This window comes from Salvia splendens, chromosome 17, assembly GCF_004379255.2.
Source record: "Salvia splendens isolate huo1 chromosome 17, SspV2, whole genome shotgun sequence".
NCBI lineage: Eukaryota > Viridiplantae > Streptophyta > Magnoliopsida > Lamiales > Lamiaceae > Salvia > Salvia splendens.
This window is the reverse complement of record NC_056048.1, coordinates 7,087,170-7,105,506: the sequence shown is the minus strand read 5'-3', so window position 1 is coordinate 7,105,506 and position 18,337 is coordinate 7,087,170. Positions and strand designations below refer to the sequence as shown.

The window sequence follows — 18,337 nt, the reverse complement described above, 5'->3', positions numbered from 1 at the left end:
AATTCAAGTAAACACAATCAATCGACAGAAATCATCACGATCGACGTAAGCGAAAACGAAACTTGCATAAAAGTAGAGAAATATCCAGAAACAAAAGAGGACCGAGCTTCGAACAGCGAAGCTCGGCGAATTCAGCAGAAACAAAAAAAATAGAAATAAATTGTTTCTTCGCCACAAAGAAGGACGGTGTTACAACCCACAAACACTATCGGAAAACTAAATATGAACCCCAGCGCGAACCCGAGATCCTCCGCGAATTAGAACCAAGTATGTGAAAAGTGAACTGAGCAACAGGCTGTTCGTGAGGCCTCCCCCGAGAAGGTCCCTCCAGCTTGCATGCTTCTTCCTTTTATAGATGCGGACATAGCCTTCTAGAGTCTTCGTAGAAATCCCTATTCTACCCTTCAACTCCGAGGCTTCCTCCGTCAAGCAATTTCTTTCATAATGTCCGCTCTTTCGCCAGTTTCCTAGGACTATGCAAGCGTCCTCTTCTTTTCCTGGATCTAGCGAAAACCTTCACACACCTGGCTTAAAACATGCGTTAGACCCAGTAATTTCACGAAATAAAACCCCTAGACCGATGCATGAAATTAGCCTTATCAGGTTACCTCACCTTTAGTTCTAGTTCAGAGCTTACCCCTCCTTGCGCAGATACACATTGGAGTTTTTGAGCTCTTTGAGGGTCGCCAAGAGGACAGTTGGCCGACATGAGGTAATGGACATAATAAAATCTCAGTTAGATAATCAAAATCGAGTTCTTACTTTAGCCGATTTTTATGTCGTGTTCAAAACTGCTATGGATGGAGATGGACAGGATTTCAACCATGATTCATTTTGAAAATTGATCACATTGGAAGATCATTACATAGCCGGCATCTCCAAGGCGAGTGCCATCCGAAATCCTGTGCTACGACTGTGGCACATAGGGATCTCAAACTCTATCTTTGCACGCTCCGACAGTGGGAGCATAAAGGGTCTCTTTCTAGACCCGGGAGCTGAAGCTGGATCAAACCAGCCTATAGATGTTCATGGTGATGAAGAGGAGGAAAGAGATGAGATGGCTGAACCTCTTGGAGCCTCTCATAGGTAACAACAGAGGAATCAGGCAGAAGAAGGAATCAAGATGCCCGAGATTCAGAGTTCAGGATTCTGTCACTCGGCAATTGGAGGAGCTGCATACGTCCCCCCAACTTGGGAAATCGAATGGATGAGCGATGGGACCAGCAGCAGACTCAGTGGGTGCAGTCATCAGTGGCATGGATAGTGGAACCAGACTTGGGATCAGCATCAGCAACAACAACATCATAACCAGTGCCAGCAGTTCCAGACTGCCCAATGGAATACGATCCATGATCGGGATATGCACATTGCACATTGCAGTTAGACCATTTGACTGGCATGATGAACCAGTGGAACACCAACTTTTTCTCCAACCACCCGTTGTAACGACCACCACAGTAGTGCAATGTCTCTCTTTTCCACCAACTCTCAAACTTATTCTTTGCATAGCTTTGAATAAGAACTCCATGAATTATTTGCTTTTGAGGTACAGTCCTTACTACTTTATTTTTGCTCTAGTTTATTTAGTTGTGTTTTGTTGTTTTTATTTTTATTAAGAACTCCATGAATTATCCATTTTAAGTTATTGGGGTGAAAGCTAGTCGTCTATGATAAAAAAGAACTATCCATTTTAAGCTATCACTTGACCATTAACATGAGAGTTTGAGTAATAGGGTACATAAGTGATGAATTGTTTGTTTACCTTGATTCATGCTTTTTACCAAGTGAGATTTGAGCTTATATTTTTTTTCATGTGTGTTTTATCATCAATTGTGCATGTGTTTATAGAACTTGTTTCTGATCTTCTTGAGTCTACATAGTGACCTTAAAGATAGGGAAAGACGTTAGGCCATCGTTGTTAGCCTCATTTTTACCTAAACACTAACCATATTATATAAACCCTTGATAGACAAGTTTGTGCCTTAAGCCTTTTCTTTTGTCAGGCTAATCAATTGGGTTAGGAATCCTAGACTCTAGATTTGTCGAACTATGAAAAGAAGAGTTGGGAGAGTTGGAGTGAGGGAGTTTTTGTGTTGTAGGGGTTTCAATCAAACAGGTCCAGAGAATTCACCAAACCGCAAGGTCTAGCAGATCATAAACCTATCTGAATTTGTCGTTGGGTGCACTCTCAACCACTTCAAAACCATAACCCATCATACTATTGGCTAGTATATAAAAGACCTTTCGGACTCTCGATTTATTGTCACACGAAGTAGATGAGAGGTTAGACATTGAGCAAGCCTATGGTAAACCATGCATTTTTTATTGAATTGAGTGACTACCTGATATCTTATACACTTTTGGGTGAGACGAATACACATATATATCTTGAGTGAAGCATGAATCCAAGGTGATATACGCGTTAGTAGTAAAAGTGCATTCAACGGCTTGACTTGGTGGAATTTGTATAGTGATATGCTCCTTTTGAATCCAAGTTTATTTTAGTTCTTTTTCTTCGTTACTCGGGGACTAGCAATTGTTTAAGTTTGGGGAGTTGATTTATTCGGTTTTTGCATGGTTTTAAAGAGTAGTTTTACTTCGTTTTGATCATATACTGTGTACTTTGAGACATGGTTATAACTACTTCTCTATTATATTGGTATTTTGACCATTTTGTGAAGAATGTGTAGAAAAAAAGGTTGAAAATGAGCTTAAATGGCGAAAGGAAGCATTCGAGATGAAAAAGGGAGAAAATGTCGAACGGAGCTGGCGAGCCGCCAACTTCGCACAAACGAACCTGGCGACCCGCCAAGATTCTTGCACCGAATTGCCGAGAGCAACTAGCGCCTCGTCAGCTTCGAGCCACAACGAACCTGGCGAACCGCCAGGTTCGGCCGACCGTGCTATTGAAGGAAATTAAAGCCCTAACTAACTGTAAGTGACTTAATGATGATTTAATGACTTAGAGTGGCGGTTCGGCCGACCGTGCTATTGAAGGAAATTAAAGCCCCTAGCTAACTGTAAGTGACTTAATGATGATTTAATGACTTTGAGTTCCATTAATCTTGGAGTTGGAACTGTAAGTGACTGAAATGTTCACTAAGTATTTTGTTTTGAGTTCGTTGTTTGGTAGTACTCTACATCTGTATTTTAAAAATAGACACCTTTGAAACGATATTAGTTTTAATGCACAATTGGTAAAGTTAATGAGAAGGAAGAGAAAAATTGATAAAGTAACAAAGAGGAAGAGAAAAATTGGTAAAGTAAGAGAAAGGATGAGAAAAAGTAATGTAATTAATACTCCCTCCGTCCCTTTATAGCTGAGTCGTATTCTTTTTTGGGTTGTCCCATTGTAGCGGAGTCATTTCCTTTTTTGGCAAAAAGTATTTTACTCTCTTTTACTTTACTCTCTCTTTATCTCTTTACCTTTTTCCTTTCTACTTTATTCTCCTTTTACTTAACTCATTTAAAACAATTTTTCTTTAATCTCGTGTCGAAAAGAAATGCCTCTGCTACAGATGGAGTATTAGTGGATTGTGAGGTCCACTTTATTAGTGATGTGTATAGGTTTAAAGATTTCCTAAAATTGAAAATTTGAAGGTTTCTATTTTTAAGAGGACTAAAATGGAAAGAGTTGTTATTTTTAAAATACGGAGGTAGTAATTAAATAAAGACTTATATATTTTGATTTTGATATATTTGAACTTATTGGCAATGTCATACAAGCTGGTTCACTAAGATCCTGCATGGTTGTGTATGAAAAAAAATATTCGCGATGCATTTGATGTTATTAACACTCAAAAACGTACGTATGATAATGCCATTTTTTGTTTATTATTCACATTTTATTATGCATGTAACTTATAACATATATATTTTTAATAAATATTCTGGTTTAACTAGTGGTACGATCAGTTAAAACCCTTAAAACCTGGCTGAACCGTGAATCAAGTGGAGGACAAAAATGAAGGTTGGCCAACCTTCAAATGTGCAGTATGAAAATGTCCTCATAGCTTGGGTGACATTTTAGTCCAGACAAAAAGAAAAATAAAATGCAAACTGATAAAAGCAAACGTGCAAACATTAAAGTTCAGGGATCACAAATGTTATTTTTTAAAATTTAGGGACCACATACAAAAACTTTTAGAACTAGGCACAAATAAAGGAGCTTTTTTATTATTTTTAATAATTATTTTATAGAAAAAATGCATACTCCTTTTTATGTGACTGCATTTTGCAATAAATAAACCAATAATTATGCTCTATCTTAATTTCATTATTAGGCCATGTGAAATTTGAAGTGTGTGATAAGGAGTATTAAATTGTGGCGAGTATGTTTTACTACATCCGTTTATAAATACTAGACTAGTTTTACTATTTTGGACCGTCCATTAAAATTAGACTAATTTTAAATGAAAATTTTTAAATCAATATTAATTAACCATATACATCATTCTAAATGTGGATCTCACAATCACTAACACTACTTTCATCATATTTTTCCTCCCTCTCTCTTATATTATAAATTGCACATTAAACCCGCACCATTTATGACTTTATCTATTTTTTGTGGACGGATGAAAGTAGGTAGATGCTGACACGTTTGATTTTTTACAATTGAGTATTAATTTTTGCCAATTATTATATAGTGTATTCTCTAGTTTAAAAAATACAAAAAGTAAGTAGAAAAATAATGAAAAATTGGTAATGTTTTTATACAATAATTTTATAAGTAATCAATATTCATGATATGAATTAATAAAATGTAAAATTATTTATAAAAAATTTAACAGCGGTATTTCAAAATAAAAATACTGTGAAATATTAATAGAGTAGAAATCATTTTTTTTTAATTTTTTTTGCTAAGATTCAGAAACAAGAGCGTTGACCATGAACCGCGTAGCATGCGATTACTCCCCTATGATAGGTTCTGTTCCGTATAAATTCCAAACGCTCATAAAACAATGAAATTCCCACGCTTCACAGATCTCACCAAGAGCTTCACACCGGAAAATGTGGCATTGATTCACCCTCGGCACAGGGTTTAAGTCGGTACACGGATTCTGAATTGGTACCGGCGATTCTAGATGGACGTGGAGAGATCGTCGCTCTGCAATTGCGTAGTCAATTTCCTGCTTGAAGAGAATTACTTGCTGTCGGCGTTCGAGCTTCTCCACGAGCTCCTCGAGGATGGACGCGACAATCACGCTATTCGCCTCAAAGAATTCTTCTCCGATCCCATTCACTTTCCGCCCGATCAGATCTCCCGCTTCAACACTCTACGAGGTTCGCACAATCATTGCATACTAGCGCGCTGGCGACGTGTGTCGCTAATCCTTTTTCTCTATTGGTTTCTGAATTTTTTCTTCGTGAGTTGGTGGAGTTGTGGTAGAGCTGCCGTGCCCCAGTTTAAAACTTATTTCGATTGCAATTGCAATTCAGTTGCAATTAAGATAAATTGCAACTCTTTATGTGCTTTTCTTAGTATGTAATTTAGTCTGGTTTAGAATTTTGCATTGATCATTCAGTTTACTGGGGTGTTATTGTGGCATAGTCCGCCTATTTTATAGCCAACTTATATTTTTTTAGGAAATTATCCAACTCATTCCACTTATCATTAATATTAAATTTGGAAAACAATAATCTCATGCTGTTCTGTTAATCATCATGTGATGGAAATTCAAAGCTTTTTTTTATCAGCTGTGCACTTGAAGATATAACAACCCACAGAACATGCAGTGCAGATGATAGTTAAGTAATTACTATTTCTATATTGAAGATTAATATTTTTGTTGAGAACAACGAAGAATAGTTATTATCTCCCATACTCTTTGTCACTAGCTAATGTTATGTTACAAATTTCTGTTTATGTGTTGTTTTTTATGTCAATGCTATGAAGTTCATAAGATTAGATGATAGTAAGCTATATTGCCAGTCAAGTTTGGAGGGTTGTTAAAAATGGTAAAATTTTGTTTACCACAAGTATTAGAAAACCTGATATTTGTTCGAGTCTTGAGAATTATCCATATTTCATCATAATGCCAGCTTTAAGATAGCTCACCAGTTGACAATGCAAGTACACAACTTTAAGGTGTTAATTGAATGCTTCAAAACACAGAAAGGCGGTTGGTTATACAGTGCATATATTGGTCAATATAGCTGAGGAGGAACCAGAGAATTTGTGAGAAGGAGGAATTCGATGGCTTTATGGGCCCAAAGCAAAAATAAAATTATCATCTGATTACCTTGGAGATTTAAGCTTAAATTTCAGTATATTGCTCTCTTCTTGGAGTAGATGTCTTCCCTGGTGGTTGTACTCAAATTTTTCTTGATTACAGTGTTATGCTTTATTTCATGAAGTTATCTGGTGTGTTCTCTGCAGCATGCTAGTGGTTATTATCCATGTTGTTCTTGGAACCAAGAGCAAATTTCCCATAAAAATAGGAACTGAAGAGATGACAATGCAAACGTTTCTATCAAACCTAGTGGAAACTTTCTGAATACTCATTTCTTCAGGTTTCTGTCACTTTTGGATGAATAATATAAGTAATTCATTTTATCAATTTTAAAATCCTAATACAGCACTAAAAACTGGAAAAAGGGGCTCCATAGATATAGCTGCTGATTGGTTTAAGATGTGCTGATTGATAGAGCTGCTTCCAAATAATTTGACCACATCAATTAGATCAGTTATTATACATAGTAGTAAGAGAAAACTGTAAAAAATGAAATAGTCTGCAGATCACTTGTTATGACTTCAATGTAATTTATTGATACTGGAACTGTTCATATACGGAGTATAATGTTTCACATCCTTATTGACTTTACTTTGATGTCTGGTTTTAGTTATAAGTGGAGGGTCCCTTGTAGAGGATGTCAAATAATTCCTTTTTTCTTTTTTTTGTTGTGAAACAGTGGCAGATCCCCAGAGCCTGTTTGAAGAAAAGGAATCATTGGAAGAAAAATTGGCTGTCCGGGAATATGAACTTCGTCTAGCTCAAGAAGACATTGTTAACCTCAAAACTGAGTTGCTCAAGAAAGCTGAAACAACCTTGGATGAATCAAGAGGTAAAGCTACAAGTATACTCTCCAGCACAGCTAATGGTTATGTTCACTGTGCATAGAAATTAGAAAGTGATTGCCACCTTACTTGTATGTTGCTGGAAAATTCACACACATGCATAATGCATCCTTAATTGTGTTTGATTATGTGATCTAAAGGTTCCTTAGTTTTAGCAACTGCTGTATGTGTATCTGTAGTAGTTTTTCACTCTCTCAAGATAAGAAAAAGTACTTGTGTGTTATTTTCTTGTTGACCTATGTGTCTAAATGTGTTTTCAGATCCGAATGTTAACCATACTACAGCAAATAATGGACTGGTTTCCGAACCAATAAACAGGGACATCTCTTCATCAGATTTGGGTCCTTTGAAGGATAATGAACGATTGGATATCAATTGTGCAGTGAAGGAGTATCTATTATTGGCAGGATACCGTTTAACTGCAATGACATTTTACGAGGAGGTATATCGATCAATGACTTTTTAGTTCCTTATGTGGTTTTTTGTCCTTCCTAGATAGCAAATGGCCCTTATATTGTGTGCAATCTACTAATGAATTTCTGAACCAATGTTTTATTTGGTAATTCCTGTTGTTAGGTAAAAGTTCCTTAAAGATATATGACCTCAATTATAACCAATGTTGTCAATCATGTATGGCGGCTTACGGCGGTTCACCTGAAAACCGCCACAAGGATATGGCGTATTGGTATGGCGGGAAATGGCAGTCTATAATTAAATGAATAAAATAATACCTATATATTTATATATAATTCAAAAAATTAGAAAATAATAAAAATATAACATCTAAAACTCTTAAAACAATTAATAAAGCATAAAATACAACTCTACCCTCCATGTTTCTTGCATAATGCCTCATTCCTAAATGCACTACACATGCAATTTTGTCAAATAGCAGATATAGCGGCGCTATGGTGTTTCCACCGCCATATCCGCTATTTGACAACATTGATTATAACTCTGATCAGTAGTATCTGAACCTGGTAATCAAGAAGTAAAAAGGAAAACACGTGTTTGATGGATTTTTATATTTTTCTATCAAGTATGAGTCTCACTATTAGAGCATCTCCAGTGGGCGGATGTCCCACTCGGACATCCACTAGGACATCCCGAAAACACCTCCCGCCATGTCACTAGGACTTCCCATCCCACTGCCATGTCACTAAGACATCCCTTCCACAATCCGCCCTTCCCACCGCCCTTCCCGCAATAAAAAAAATCACAAATTCACAAATAAAACAATTTACGTTTACGGAAATAAAATTTCAACACGAATACAAACGGGAAAAATTAATAACTTCATTTAAAAAAAACATACATGATTTGAAAAAAAAATTACATAGTAATAAAACAAAAAAAAGTACTAACATCAACGTCAACCCTTCCGCGTCCAAACCTCTTCGATAATATCGTTCTGAAGTCTAACATGGGCATCTGTTTGCCGCATGTCGGCAAATGCACGCATCCGCTCGACCTCTCCATGAGGTACCCCCATATTCACATTCGCGGTGGCCACGCCGTGACTTGGACCTGGACCCGTATCATCTTCATTGGTCCATTGAGTCAGTTCCGCACCTTCATTTTCGACAATCATGTTGTGCATTATGATACATGCGTACATGACATCGCCGATGTTGGGAATATACCACTGCCGTGCAGGACCCTTGACTACCGCCCATCGACTCTGGAGCACACCAAATGCCCGCTCCACATCCTTGCGCGCTGCTTCCTGACAGCTCGCAAAGTATGACTTCTTTTGTCCGAGCGGATGCTTGATTGTCTTCACAAAGACGGGCCAGTTTGGGTATATCACATCCGTCAAATAGTATCCCATATTGTGCTGGTTGCCGTTGGCGACGAAACTGATGGCGAGACCAACGCCCGCCAGTGTTGTTAAAATCGCGCCCCGAGCGCGCTTGGGTCGTGGGTCGCAAGGGTCGAGACCGACGTCGCCCCATTGTGGGTGGGTGGGTCGAGATTCAGGGGTCGCCGTTGGGGCGGCTGAGGCGACTGGGTCGAGCGGCTGGAAGAAGAAGATCGTCGGCCATGGCAGCTCAGAAATGGGTCTGTGAGAAGGAAGAGAGACGAAGGGATGAGAATGAAGAGAGAAGAAGGGGGGTTTACGAGACAAGAAATTTTAAAAGTAAAGTAGGTAGAAGCTATAGCTAGGGCTTAGGGCAGGACCTATAAAAGTTAATAATCATTTTCTTCCCCCTTCACTTTTTTAATATTAGTATTAATATTGATTGTGAGATTCTCTATTCCTTAAATATGATTAGTTCTTATTTAAATAAAAAATACCTTTAATTACCAATTAAAATTACATTCAAATCTAATTAATATATTGTGATTGTTCTAATCAAATTAAATATATGTTGATTTTTATTTAACTATATAACTAATTTCTTAGAGAATTGCAACTGCACTTTATTTATTTGTTTAATTTAAAATTACATTTTATAAATTACTATATTAATTTGAGAATTATAATTAAATTTATTAATTTTACATCTAAATAGTTATAAAATTAGGTTTTAATTTGTAATTTATGATTTTTTGAATATGAGTGGAGATTTATTGATTTTCATTATTTATTATTATTATTACTATTATTATTGTTATTATTATCTAAAGTCTCTAATAGATATTAATTTAGTTAATTATTTTAATATGGGTAATGATGTATGTAGATTTATTAGATGTGACAAATATTCAAGCAACAAACTTATAAAAGTGACACAAATATAATCATCATTTGTCTATTCTGGCGCCCCGATTCGTGGGTCTCTCGCCCCGTCGCCCCATCGCCCCGCGACCCGGGGTCCCCCTCATCGCCCCGGGGCGCCCCGCGACCCTAACAACACTGACGCCCGCGCACTGAGCATTGAATAGGGGCGACGACTGGAGAACGTTGATGTCGTTGTTCGACCCGGCGATTCCAAAATAAGCATGTCATATCCACAGCCGGTAGTTAGCTACAGCTTCTAGGATCATCGTGGGATGCTTGGCTTTGAAGCCAGTAGTGTACATCCCCTTCCAGGCGGCGGGGCAGTTCTTCCACTCAATGCATACAATCTATGCTGCCCAACATCCCAGGGAACCCGTGGACCGACCTATGCATATCTAACAGACTCTGGCAATCTTCGGGGCTCGGACTCCGAAGATACCGCTCATCGAATATCGCTCTCACGCCCGCGCAAAAATTCTGCAGACACTCGACGGCTGTCGACTCGCCAATGTGGTGTACTCGTCGAACATGTCGGTCGCGCCTCCGTACGCCAGTTGTCTGATTGCGACAGTGCACTTCTGCAAGGGCGTGAGTCCGGGTTTGCCAGCTGCATCCTCCCTGATCCTAAAATACAGGTATCTTCTCTCTAAAGCACCCACGATGTGCAGAAACAGCGGACGATGCATCCTAAAGCGTCGCCGGAATATGGCTTCCCCAAAACGCGGTTGCGGAGCGAAGTAGTCTGCATACAACCGAATATGTGCAGCAATGTGGTCACGGGGTACTGTAGTTCGACGATGGATCGGCCGAGGTACCGCAGCCTACTGCCGTCGCTGCGCCCTCTGCTGTAGCAGCCTATCTATCGCACCTTCCACAGCGACCTCCAATTCATTCTCGCTATCACTGTCACTAGACATTCTAGATATACTTAAAATTAGAGATGTAGAGAGAGAAACTTGTTAACACAAGTGGTGCGAATGAAATAAAATTCAGCGAGCCGTATATATAGAGTTTAAAAAAAATTTAAAAAAATTTAAAAATCGGATGTCCGACCCACGCCACAATGGCGGACGTCCGCCCGCCCGTCGCGCCGACGTCCGAGGACACCCGACATCCTCACGGGACGTCCGTATCCGACCTCCCCTGCCACAATGGCGGACGTCCCGGTCGCCCGTCGCGCACGTCCGACCGGACGTCCGCCATTGGAGACGCTCTTATAGAGAAAATTGCTCAGTACTACTCCCTCCGTCCCACTTTAGGAGTCCCGGTTTACCATTTTTTGGTGTCCCACTTTAGGAGTCCCGGTTAGAATATTCCATAAATGGTATTAGGCCCCACATTCCATTAACCTTTTTCCACTCACATTTTATTATAAAACTAATATAAAAAAGTAGGACCTACATTCCACTATCTTTTTTCACCAACTTTCCTTTACATTTCTTAAAATCCGTGTCGAACTCAACTGGGACTCCTAAAGTGGGACGGAGGGAGTAGTTTCTAATTGTCACTTTTTAATATAATAGCACCAGCTATTGATTAAATGATGATCATGTAGGTAAGAAAAATGTCCTGGTTCAGTCATAGAATGTGATTAGAAAAAAGTTCACATGAAATATGGTCTACTGTATATTTTTCATTTGACTGTTGGGTCATTGTTGTGTAGAAACAGGTATTTAATGTTATAATTGTGTTTTATATTTGCAACAGGTCACTGACCAAAATTTGGATGTTTGGCAAAACTCATCTGCATGCGTACCAGATGCATTGCGACACTATTATTACCAGTATCTTTCTTCAGCTAGAAATGCTGCTGAGGTACATCTTAGATATGCATGCGTAACCTGAAAAATAGATGAAGTAAATATAACTTCAGGTCAGCATCTACTAGATCCAAATGATCGAAACCATAAGCCCATCCCCATTTCTTGAATGTGTGGTCGACTACTAGCATGTGATGCTCCAATGCCATCATCATAGGTTTTTGTAAATAACACTGATAAAAATTTTATAAAAAAAAAAACCACCTCCATTAGTCAAATTTCAGAACCCCCCCCCCCCCACCCCCAAAAATAAATCATCAATAAAAATAAAAATTATCTCTTGAATTCTCTTTGTTGCTCTGTTTATCCTGGATTATCAGCCTTTTTATTCAATTTCAAGTAAACCTAATTAAAGGGACTGTCTCATATACTGGATTTGTAAATCATGTTGTAGTTGGAATGAATCTGAATATTGAGAAAGGATGCTCCCTCACTAGATTTGGTCCAACTTACTGAATCAAGATCACTTATATTTCAAATGTGTTTGACGTATTTTTGTAGGATTATTTTTTGTGTTCAATTTCCCATGCTCGTAGTATTCTTTTTACTGCAGGAGAAAATAGTGATCCTTCAAGAAAATGAATCGTTGCTCAAAGAAAATGAAAGGATAAAAAGTGATATACAATCGTTGTTGAAAGAAAAAGAAACGCCAGATCCTCAAGTCATGTCATTGACAAATTCTCTGGATTTGCTCCAAAAAGATATAAAGGAAAAAACAAATACAGTAACTTTCTCAACAGATATCTCTGTGTTATTCATTTTTGGTTTCATTTTATAGTGCTTAACAGTATAAATGCCTGTCAGGTCCAAGCTCTGAAGAAAACATTGAAAAGTCAGAAAAAAGAACTAGATGATTGTAGAGCTGAAATAACGTCACTGAAAATACTTATTGAAAGAGCTCGATCTGGAAACATTCTGTTGCAAGCAGACTCTGAACCTGCTCATTCTGCAAGGAGCAATAACGATGATATGAGACCTCTTCCAAATGAAGTAGATATGTCAAAAGCCAACGCTTCTTTGAATACAGGCCTTGAGTCATTAAGGACAGATGTAGGGATAATGGGGGAAGTGGACATTGTTAAAGAGGCACAAGTCAATGATAAGGAAACATCTGCAGTTGGTTCATTGGCTGTTTTAACTGATGCAGATGCTGACATGACAGGGAAACAGAAATATGATGATGCAATTAGCATAACTGATACAATTCCAGAAGACTTATTAACTCCTCAATATGAAAGTGGGTTTGTCAGAACACCTTCCCTAGGAAAAGATAAACTTGTGATAAGGTCTCCCAAACTTGATGCTGAATTACATACTGAAAAGATGGTAAAACTCTTGTAGTATATTCCTTCATTTGATTTTCTTGTTCCAGAGAAATTATCTTCCTTCAGGATGAAATCTAACTTATGTTTACTTGTCAGGGAGTGGGAACCATACAGATATTATCAGATGCTTTGCCTAAAATCGTGCCTTATGTTCTAATCAACCATCGAGAGGTTTGTTGATATATTTGCGTTTGTTATTCAAAGCATATGTACTAGGCTAAAGGTTATTGGAGCAGTTATATACAATATGTTCCTTGTCATAATTATTATCGGAGTTCATCCCCTTTAGGAGCTTCTTCCTCTGATTATGTGTGCAATCGAGCGTCATCCGGACAGTGCAACGCGGGACTCCTTGACTCACACGTTGTTTAATCTGATAAAGCGCCCTGATGAGCAGCAGAGACGGATTATAATGGATGTAAGAATCTGATGGAAAAGCATCTGCAGTTAATGAAGATTATATATTTTGCACTTATGGATTTTATTTGTGGCATCAGGCTTGTGTTACTCTTGCCAAGAATGTAGGGGAGTTGAGAACAGAAACAGAATTGCTGCCCCAGTGTTGGGAACAAGTATAACTATCTAAAATATATAGTGCTTTCTTTTTCCCATATGATTCAAATGGCCACAAACTTAATGCTGGCTTTGGCACTTGTAGATTAGTCACATGTACGAGGAGCGTAGGCTGCTTGTTGCTCAATCATGTGGTGAACTTGCAGAATTTGTAAGGCCTGAGATACGTGATTCACTCATCTTGTCAATAGTTCAACAGCTCATGGAGGATTCTGCTACAGTTGTCAGAGAGGCTGCAGCTATTAACCTGGCTTTGTTGCTGGCACTCTTCCCAAATACAGACAAATATTTCAAGGTCAGCCTCACTAAATATGCTTCAAGGAAATCATGGAGAAGATATTGGACTTCACAGTTTCCTACACTGTAAGCTCCGTGATCTAGGAATGGAGCATTTCCCCTGGTCATAACATGATGCCTTACAATAAAATAAAAATTTATGGAAAAGAACGAAATAAAAAAATATTTTCAAACACTTACATCTTGATTTTGAATAGGTTGAGGAGATGATGTTTCAGTTGGTTTGTGATCCCTCTGGTATAGTTGTTGACACTACAAAAAAGGTTTTAGTTCCAGCGCTCATGAATTGGGGAAACAAGCTGGACCACATTCTACAAGTTTTGCACTCTCACATATTGGGATCTGCTCAGGTATTATAATTAGCATAATTCCGTCATTAATCGATGCTAACACTATTATGCTTATCTGAAATGTTTGCTTTTCAGCGTTGCCCTCCTCTTTCAGGCGTTGAGGGTTCCATTGAGTCACAACTTCATGTTTTAGGTGAAAGAGAACGTTGGCACATTGATGTTCTATTGAGGCTGCTTGCTGAACTACTTCCATATGTGCACAAGAAAGTTGTTGAGACTTGTCCTTTCTCTTCAGATTCAGATTCTACAGGAATCTCTTTCACGCCATCTTTGCTCGAACAATATGCAGAGTATGATTGCTACCCTTCTCTGATGTCCTGTTTACCACAGAGATTGCATGATACTACTACTTTTTGTGGATCTAGAATGTCGTTTGATGGATTTACTACCCAATGCATTTGTAATTGATCAGGGGACAAGTGGAATGGCCAGCCTTTGATTGGTTGCTTACTGAGTGCTTTCCTAATTTGATTCAGTTATGCTCATTATTGCCTCAGAAGGAAGATAATTTAAGAATCCGTGTTACGAAGGTACAAATTTGAGTTTCATTTATTTTCTTCGAATTTCGATGATTGCTCATCAGGTCTTTTCGCTTTTCTTTTTCTTTTTTTATTTCCTTACATTTTGAAGTTGTGGATGACCAAATACAGTTTTTGCGCGAAGTGGTTGATCATTTTGGTGAACCTTATTTGACGCACATCCTGCTGCCATTGTTTTTAGTGGCTGTTGGAGATGATGCTGATTTTAAATCGTTCCCACCTAAGGCCAGGTCGAAAATTAGAGGTAATATACTCCATAATTTACTCTTAGTCGTGACTCATGAGAACTAGCTTCCATTTTCTTGGAAATAGATCTCATGATTTTTTTATTATCTAGTAGTACTATTGAAGTAGGAGAAAAGGTGCCAAAACAACATCATCTTTTACCCGCGGTAGCAGATCCAATCCTAAACATTGTTTAGACACAAAATACACAAAATTGACTGATAAAAGGTGCAGTAGCCCTTCACAATGTTTGAGGTTGGATCTGCTTGGGTATTTTTTTTCACACCTTTCCCTTTAAGTAATGGCTCTTATTTGTATTAAAGGTATCAACTTTATCCTTTCAGGTTTGACACCTAAATCTGCATTTGCTCAGAGACTTGCTACAATGTGTGTCCTACCGCTTCTCCTGGCAGGCATACTAGGACAACCAAGCAAGCGTGCCAGCCTAACAGTGTACTTAAGGAATCTTCTGATTCAAAGATCTAGGGAGAATAGTCTGCCTGCAAATCACGAGATTATCAATTCAGTTCGTTTTCTTTGGTATGTTTTCCCGCTGACTGTTGCATATTATTGAACTATCTTTTACTGTTACCATGGGTTTTTTCCTGGTGCAGTACCTTTGAAGAGAATCACAGTATAGTATTTAACATCTTATGGGAGATGATTGCAAGTTCTGATGAAATGTTGAAAATCAGTGCTGCCAATATTCTGAAAGTCATCGTAAGGGTTCAATTTTCTTTTAATTTCAGAAAAGACGTCCTTTCATCCAATCTCCTGCAGTGCTTAGTATCATATATCTTTGTTTTTTCCCCTAGGTACCATACATTGACGAAAAGGTTGCCTCAGCTAATGTTTTGCCTGCCCTCGTGACTCTTGGTTCTGACCAAAATCTGAATGTAAAATATGCCAGCATTGATGCATTTGGTGCTGTAGCACAACATTTTAAGAGTGATGTGGTATGCAGATCCTTCCATCCTGTGCTTGCTTTTCTGATGAAGATTATCATGCAATTGACTGTCTGGTTTTTCCTTAGATTGTCGACAAGATACGTATTCAGATGGATGCTTTTCTTGAAGATGGATCACATGAGGCTACCATTGCTGTGGTTCGTGCTCTTTTGGTAGCTGTGCCTCACACAACTGCTAGGCTCCGGGATTATATCCTTCACACTTTTTCTTTGGCATATTAAATTTCTTCCCTTCCGCTAATAATGATGTGTACTATTTATATCCTGTCACTGTCTCTTGGCATACTGAATCTGTTCTTTTCTGTATATAAAATCTGATTTAATTGTGTTTCAGTTCTTGTGGTCAATGTGCAAGCTCATTTTCTTTAACCTTTTGTACATCTAGTCTCCAAGATTTTTCAGTTCACATCATCACCATCCCTTTCAAGTGATGTAACGAGGTGCAGAGACAGAGCCAATGCCTGCTGTGAAGCAATTCGTGCTCTTGATGCAACAGGTATGTGCTCAAGATTTCTTTAAATTACATATCAATATTAGTATGGTCCTAAATGTGTTCTTGCGTTGGCATTTTCTGAATTTACTTTTGCATTGGTTAAACCTCTTCGAGGATTTCAGGCTCAGCTTATGCTTCCACTCGTATAAAAACTCATTAAGTTGACATTACTGATCCATCGTTGACCTAGCAAACGAACCTCATGTTCCATTAACACCATTTAAGCCTGCAATGGCGTGCATTTTCAAATCCTATTTTAGACTAGATGAAGACTTTTACTTTATATACTCCCTCAGTCCCATATAAATAAGCCATTTAGGGTTGACATGAGTTTCAATGTGTAATTGGTAAAGTAAGAGAGAAGAGGGAAAAGTAGTTGAAAGTGTAGTAGATAGTGGGACCCATAAATGATAAAGTAAAAGAGAAAGAGAAAAAAACTGACATAAATGGATATGGCCTGTCTTTGGGACGGAGGAGTATACTAATATATTTTCAATCTTTCAAAACATGTACAAATCTGGAAATACATTCTTCTCCACTCTGGAATTCAGCTTGTTACACTGATCTATGTTCATATCTATTCGTGCAGATCTTTCAGCATCAACTGTCAGGGATTTCCTACTCCCTGCAATTCAGAATCTACTGAAAGATACGGATGCGCTTGATCCAGCTCATAAGGAAGCTCTCGAGATCATATTCAAGGAAAGATCAGGTGGAACGTTTGATGCTTTTAGCAAGGTGATGGGAGCTCATCTGGGCCTTTCTTCAGTGAGCAGTTTCTTCAGCGACAGTGGGCTACTGGGGAAAAAGGAAACCGGAGATTTTGGGACTCCAGTGCCAGTCACAAGTGAGAACACAATTCCACAACCACCAGCCGAGGACACAAGATTTAGACGGATCATGAGGGCCGGTTTCAGTGATATGCTTCGAGGGAGAACTAAGGGCAACGATGAAGTTAATCCCAGTGAATGAGAGACACCTTCATTTTTGTTTTTGCTTGTTGTATGATGATAGGAAAAGAAGGGTATAGGCTTCCATTCATTTGTAATTATTTATTTTTTACATCACAACATAAAATTTATTAAGGGAGGACTTGTGTCTCTTCCGACTAAGGTATCAAAAGTCTGTGCTTAAGCAAAACATGATGAAATATCAAAATTCCTCCCAATATGAAACTTGTGAAACATCAAATTTCCTCCCAATATCAAACATATGGTTAAAACTTAAAACTAGCACACCCTACCACCTGTTCTAAAATGGTTAACATTTTAAATATAAGAGAACAAAATAAACATATATTGCTCAAATGCAATCCTTATATTTTTGAGGCACTTACACAGAGCCCAAAATCTACGAATTTATTAAATCATACGTTTAAGTTAGTATTATAATAAAGGGGTAATATAACCATGAATATCATGAACTTAGGGCACTTATTGATTTCCACTTTGTAGCAAACTTCTAAATATGTTGCTAAAAATCATAAACTTTGATGGATCGTGTCATTTTCCCAATCCGACCTGACTCGAAACTTTGATGGATCGCATCTTCTCTAGATTATCGTCCATTTGTGGAAGCTTGCTTTGACACGGGTGAGAAAGATGAAGCACTTAAATGTATACCGAAACTATCAGTTCCAAGAGAGAGTTGAAGTAACTAAACTAACATGAAATTTTCACATAGCTTTGTGTCTTCTCTTTCACTAGCTGAATGTGCTGCAATTGACAAACAAGCTTATGCGAAAATCAGGATGGCAAATGAAGCTGCAGATACAAGCTTAGATGATTCATTATTTTACAGCTTGAGAAAATACAGATAAAATGTAAATCCACCATCAGAATGAAACAAGCACCATGTAAGAGAAAAGCTAAAACCATCAACACCAGCCAACGAATCATGGCAGCTTTCAGCAAGTAATGTAACATAACAAATTGAAGAAATA

General features: G+C 38.2%; 1 protein-coding gene across 1 annotated transcript; it reads left to right on the top strand.

The window, feature by feature from the left end:
* The first annotated feature begins 4,987 nt into the window (after positions 1-4,987).
* Positions 4,988-17,535, top strand: LOC121774923 (RAB11-binding protein RELCH-like). The gene is made up of 20 exons (XM_042171829.1): positions 4,988-5,286; positions 6,916-7,068; positions 7,342-7,523; positions 11,514-11,621; positions 12,180-12,350; positions 12,431-12,952; positions 13,048-13,122; positions 13,241-13,369; positions 13,449-13,523; positions 13,610-13,819; positions 14,019-14,171; positions 14,247-14,461; positions 14,584-14,701; positions 14,822-14,954; positions 15,280-15,475; positions 15,550-15,655; positions 15,751-15,891; positions 15,969-16,092; positions 16,282-16,398; positions 16,985-17,535. The coding sequence occupies exons 1-20, from the start codon at positions 5,088-5,090 to the stop codon at positions 17,365-17,367; spliced, it is 3,510 nt and encodes a 1,169-aa protein (XP_042027763.1). The 5' UTR covers positions 4,988-5,087; the 3' UTR covers positions 17,368-17,535.
* The last annotated feature ends 802 nt before the right edge of the window (positions 17,536-18,337 follow it).

Coding starts and splice junctions, on each gene's coding strand:
- LOC121774923 (XM_042171829.1), top strand. CDS start 5,088: ATGGACGTGGAGAGATCGTCGCTCTGCAATTGCGTAGTCAATTTCCTG. Junction 7,524..11,513: donor CAATGACATTTTACGAGGAG/GTATATCGATCA, acceptor TATTTGCAACAG/GTCACTGACCAAAATTTGGA. Junction 16,093..16,281: donor AACTGCTAGGCTCCGGGATT/ATATCCTTCACA, acceptor AACCTTTTGTAC/ATCTAGTCTCCAAGATTTTT.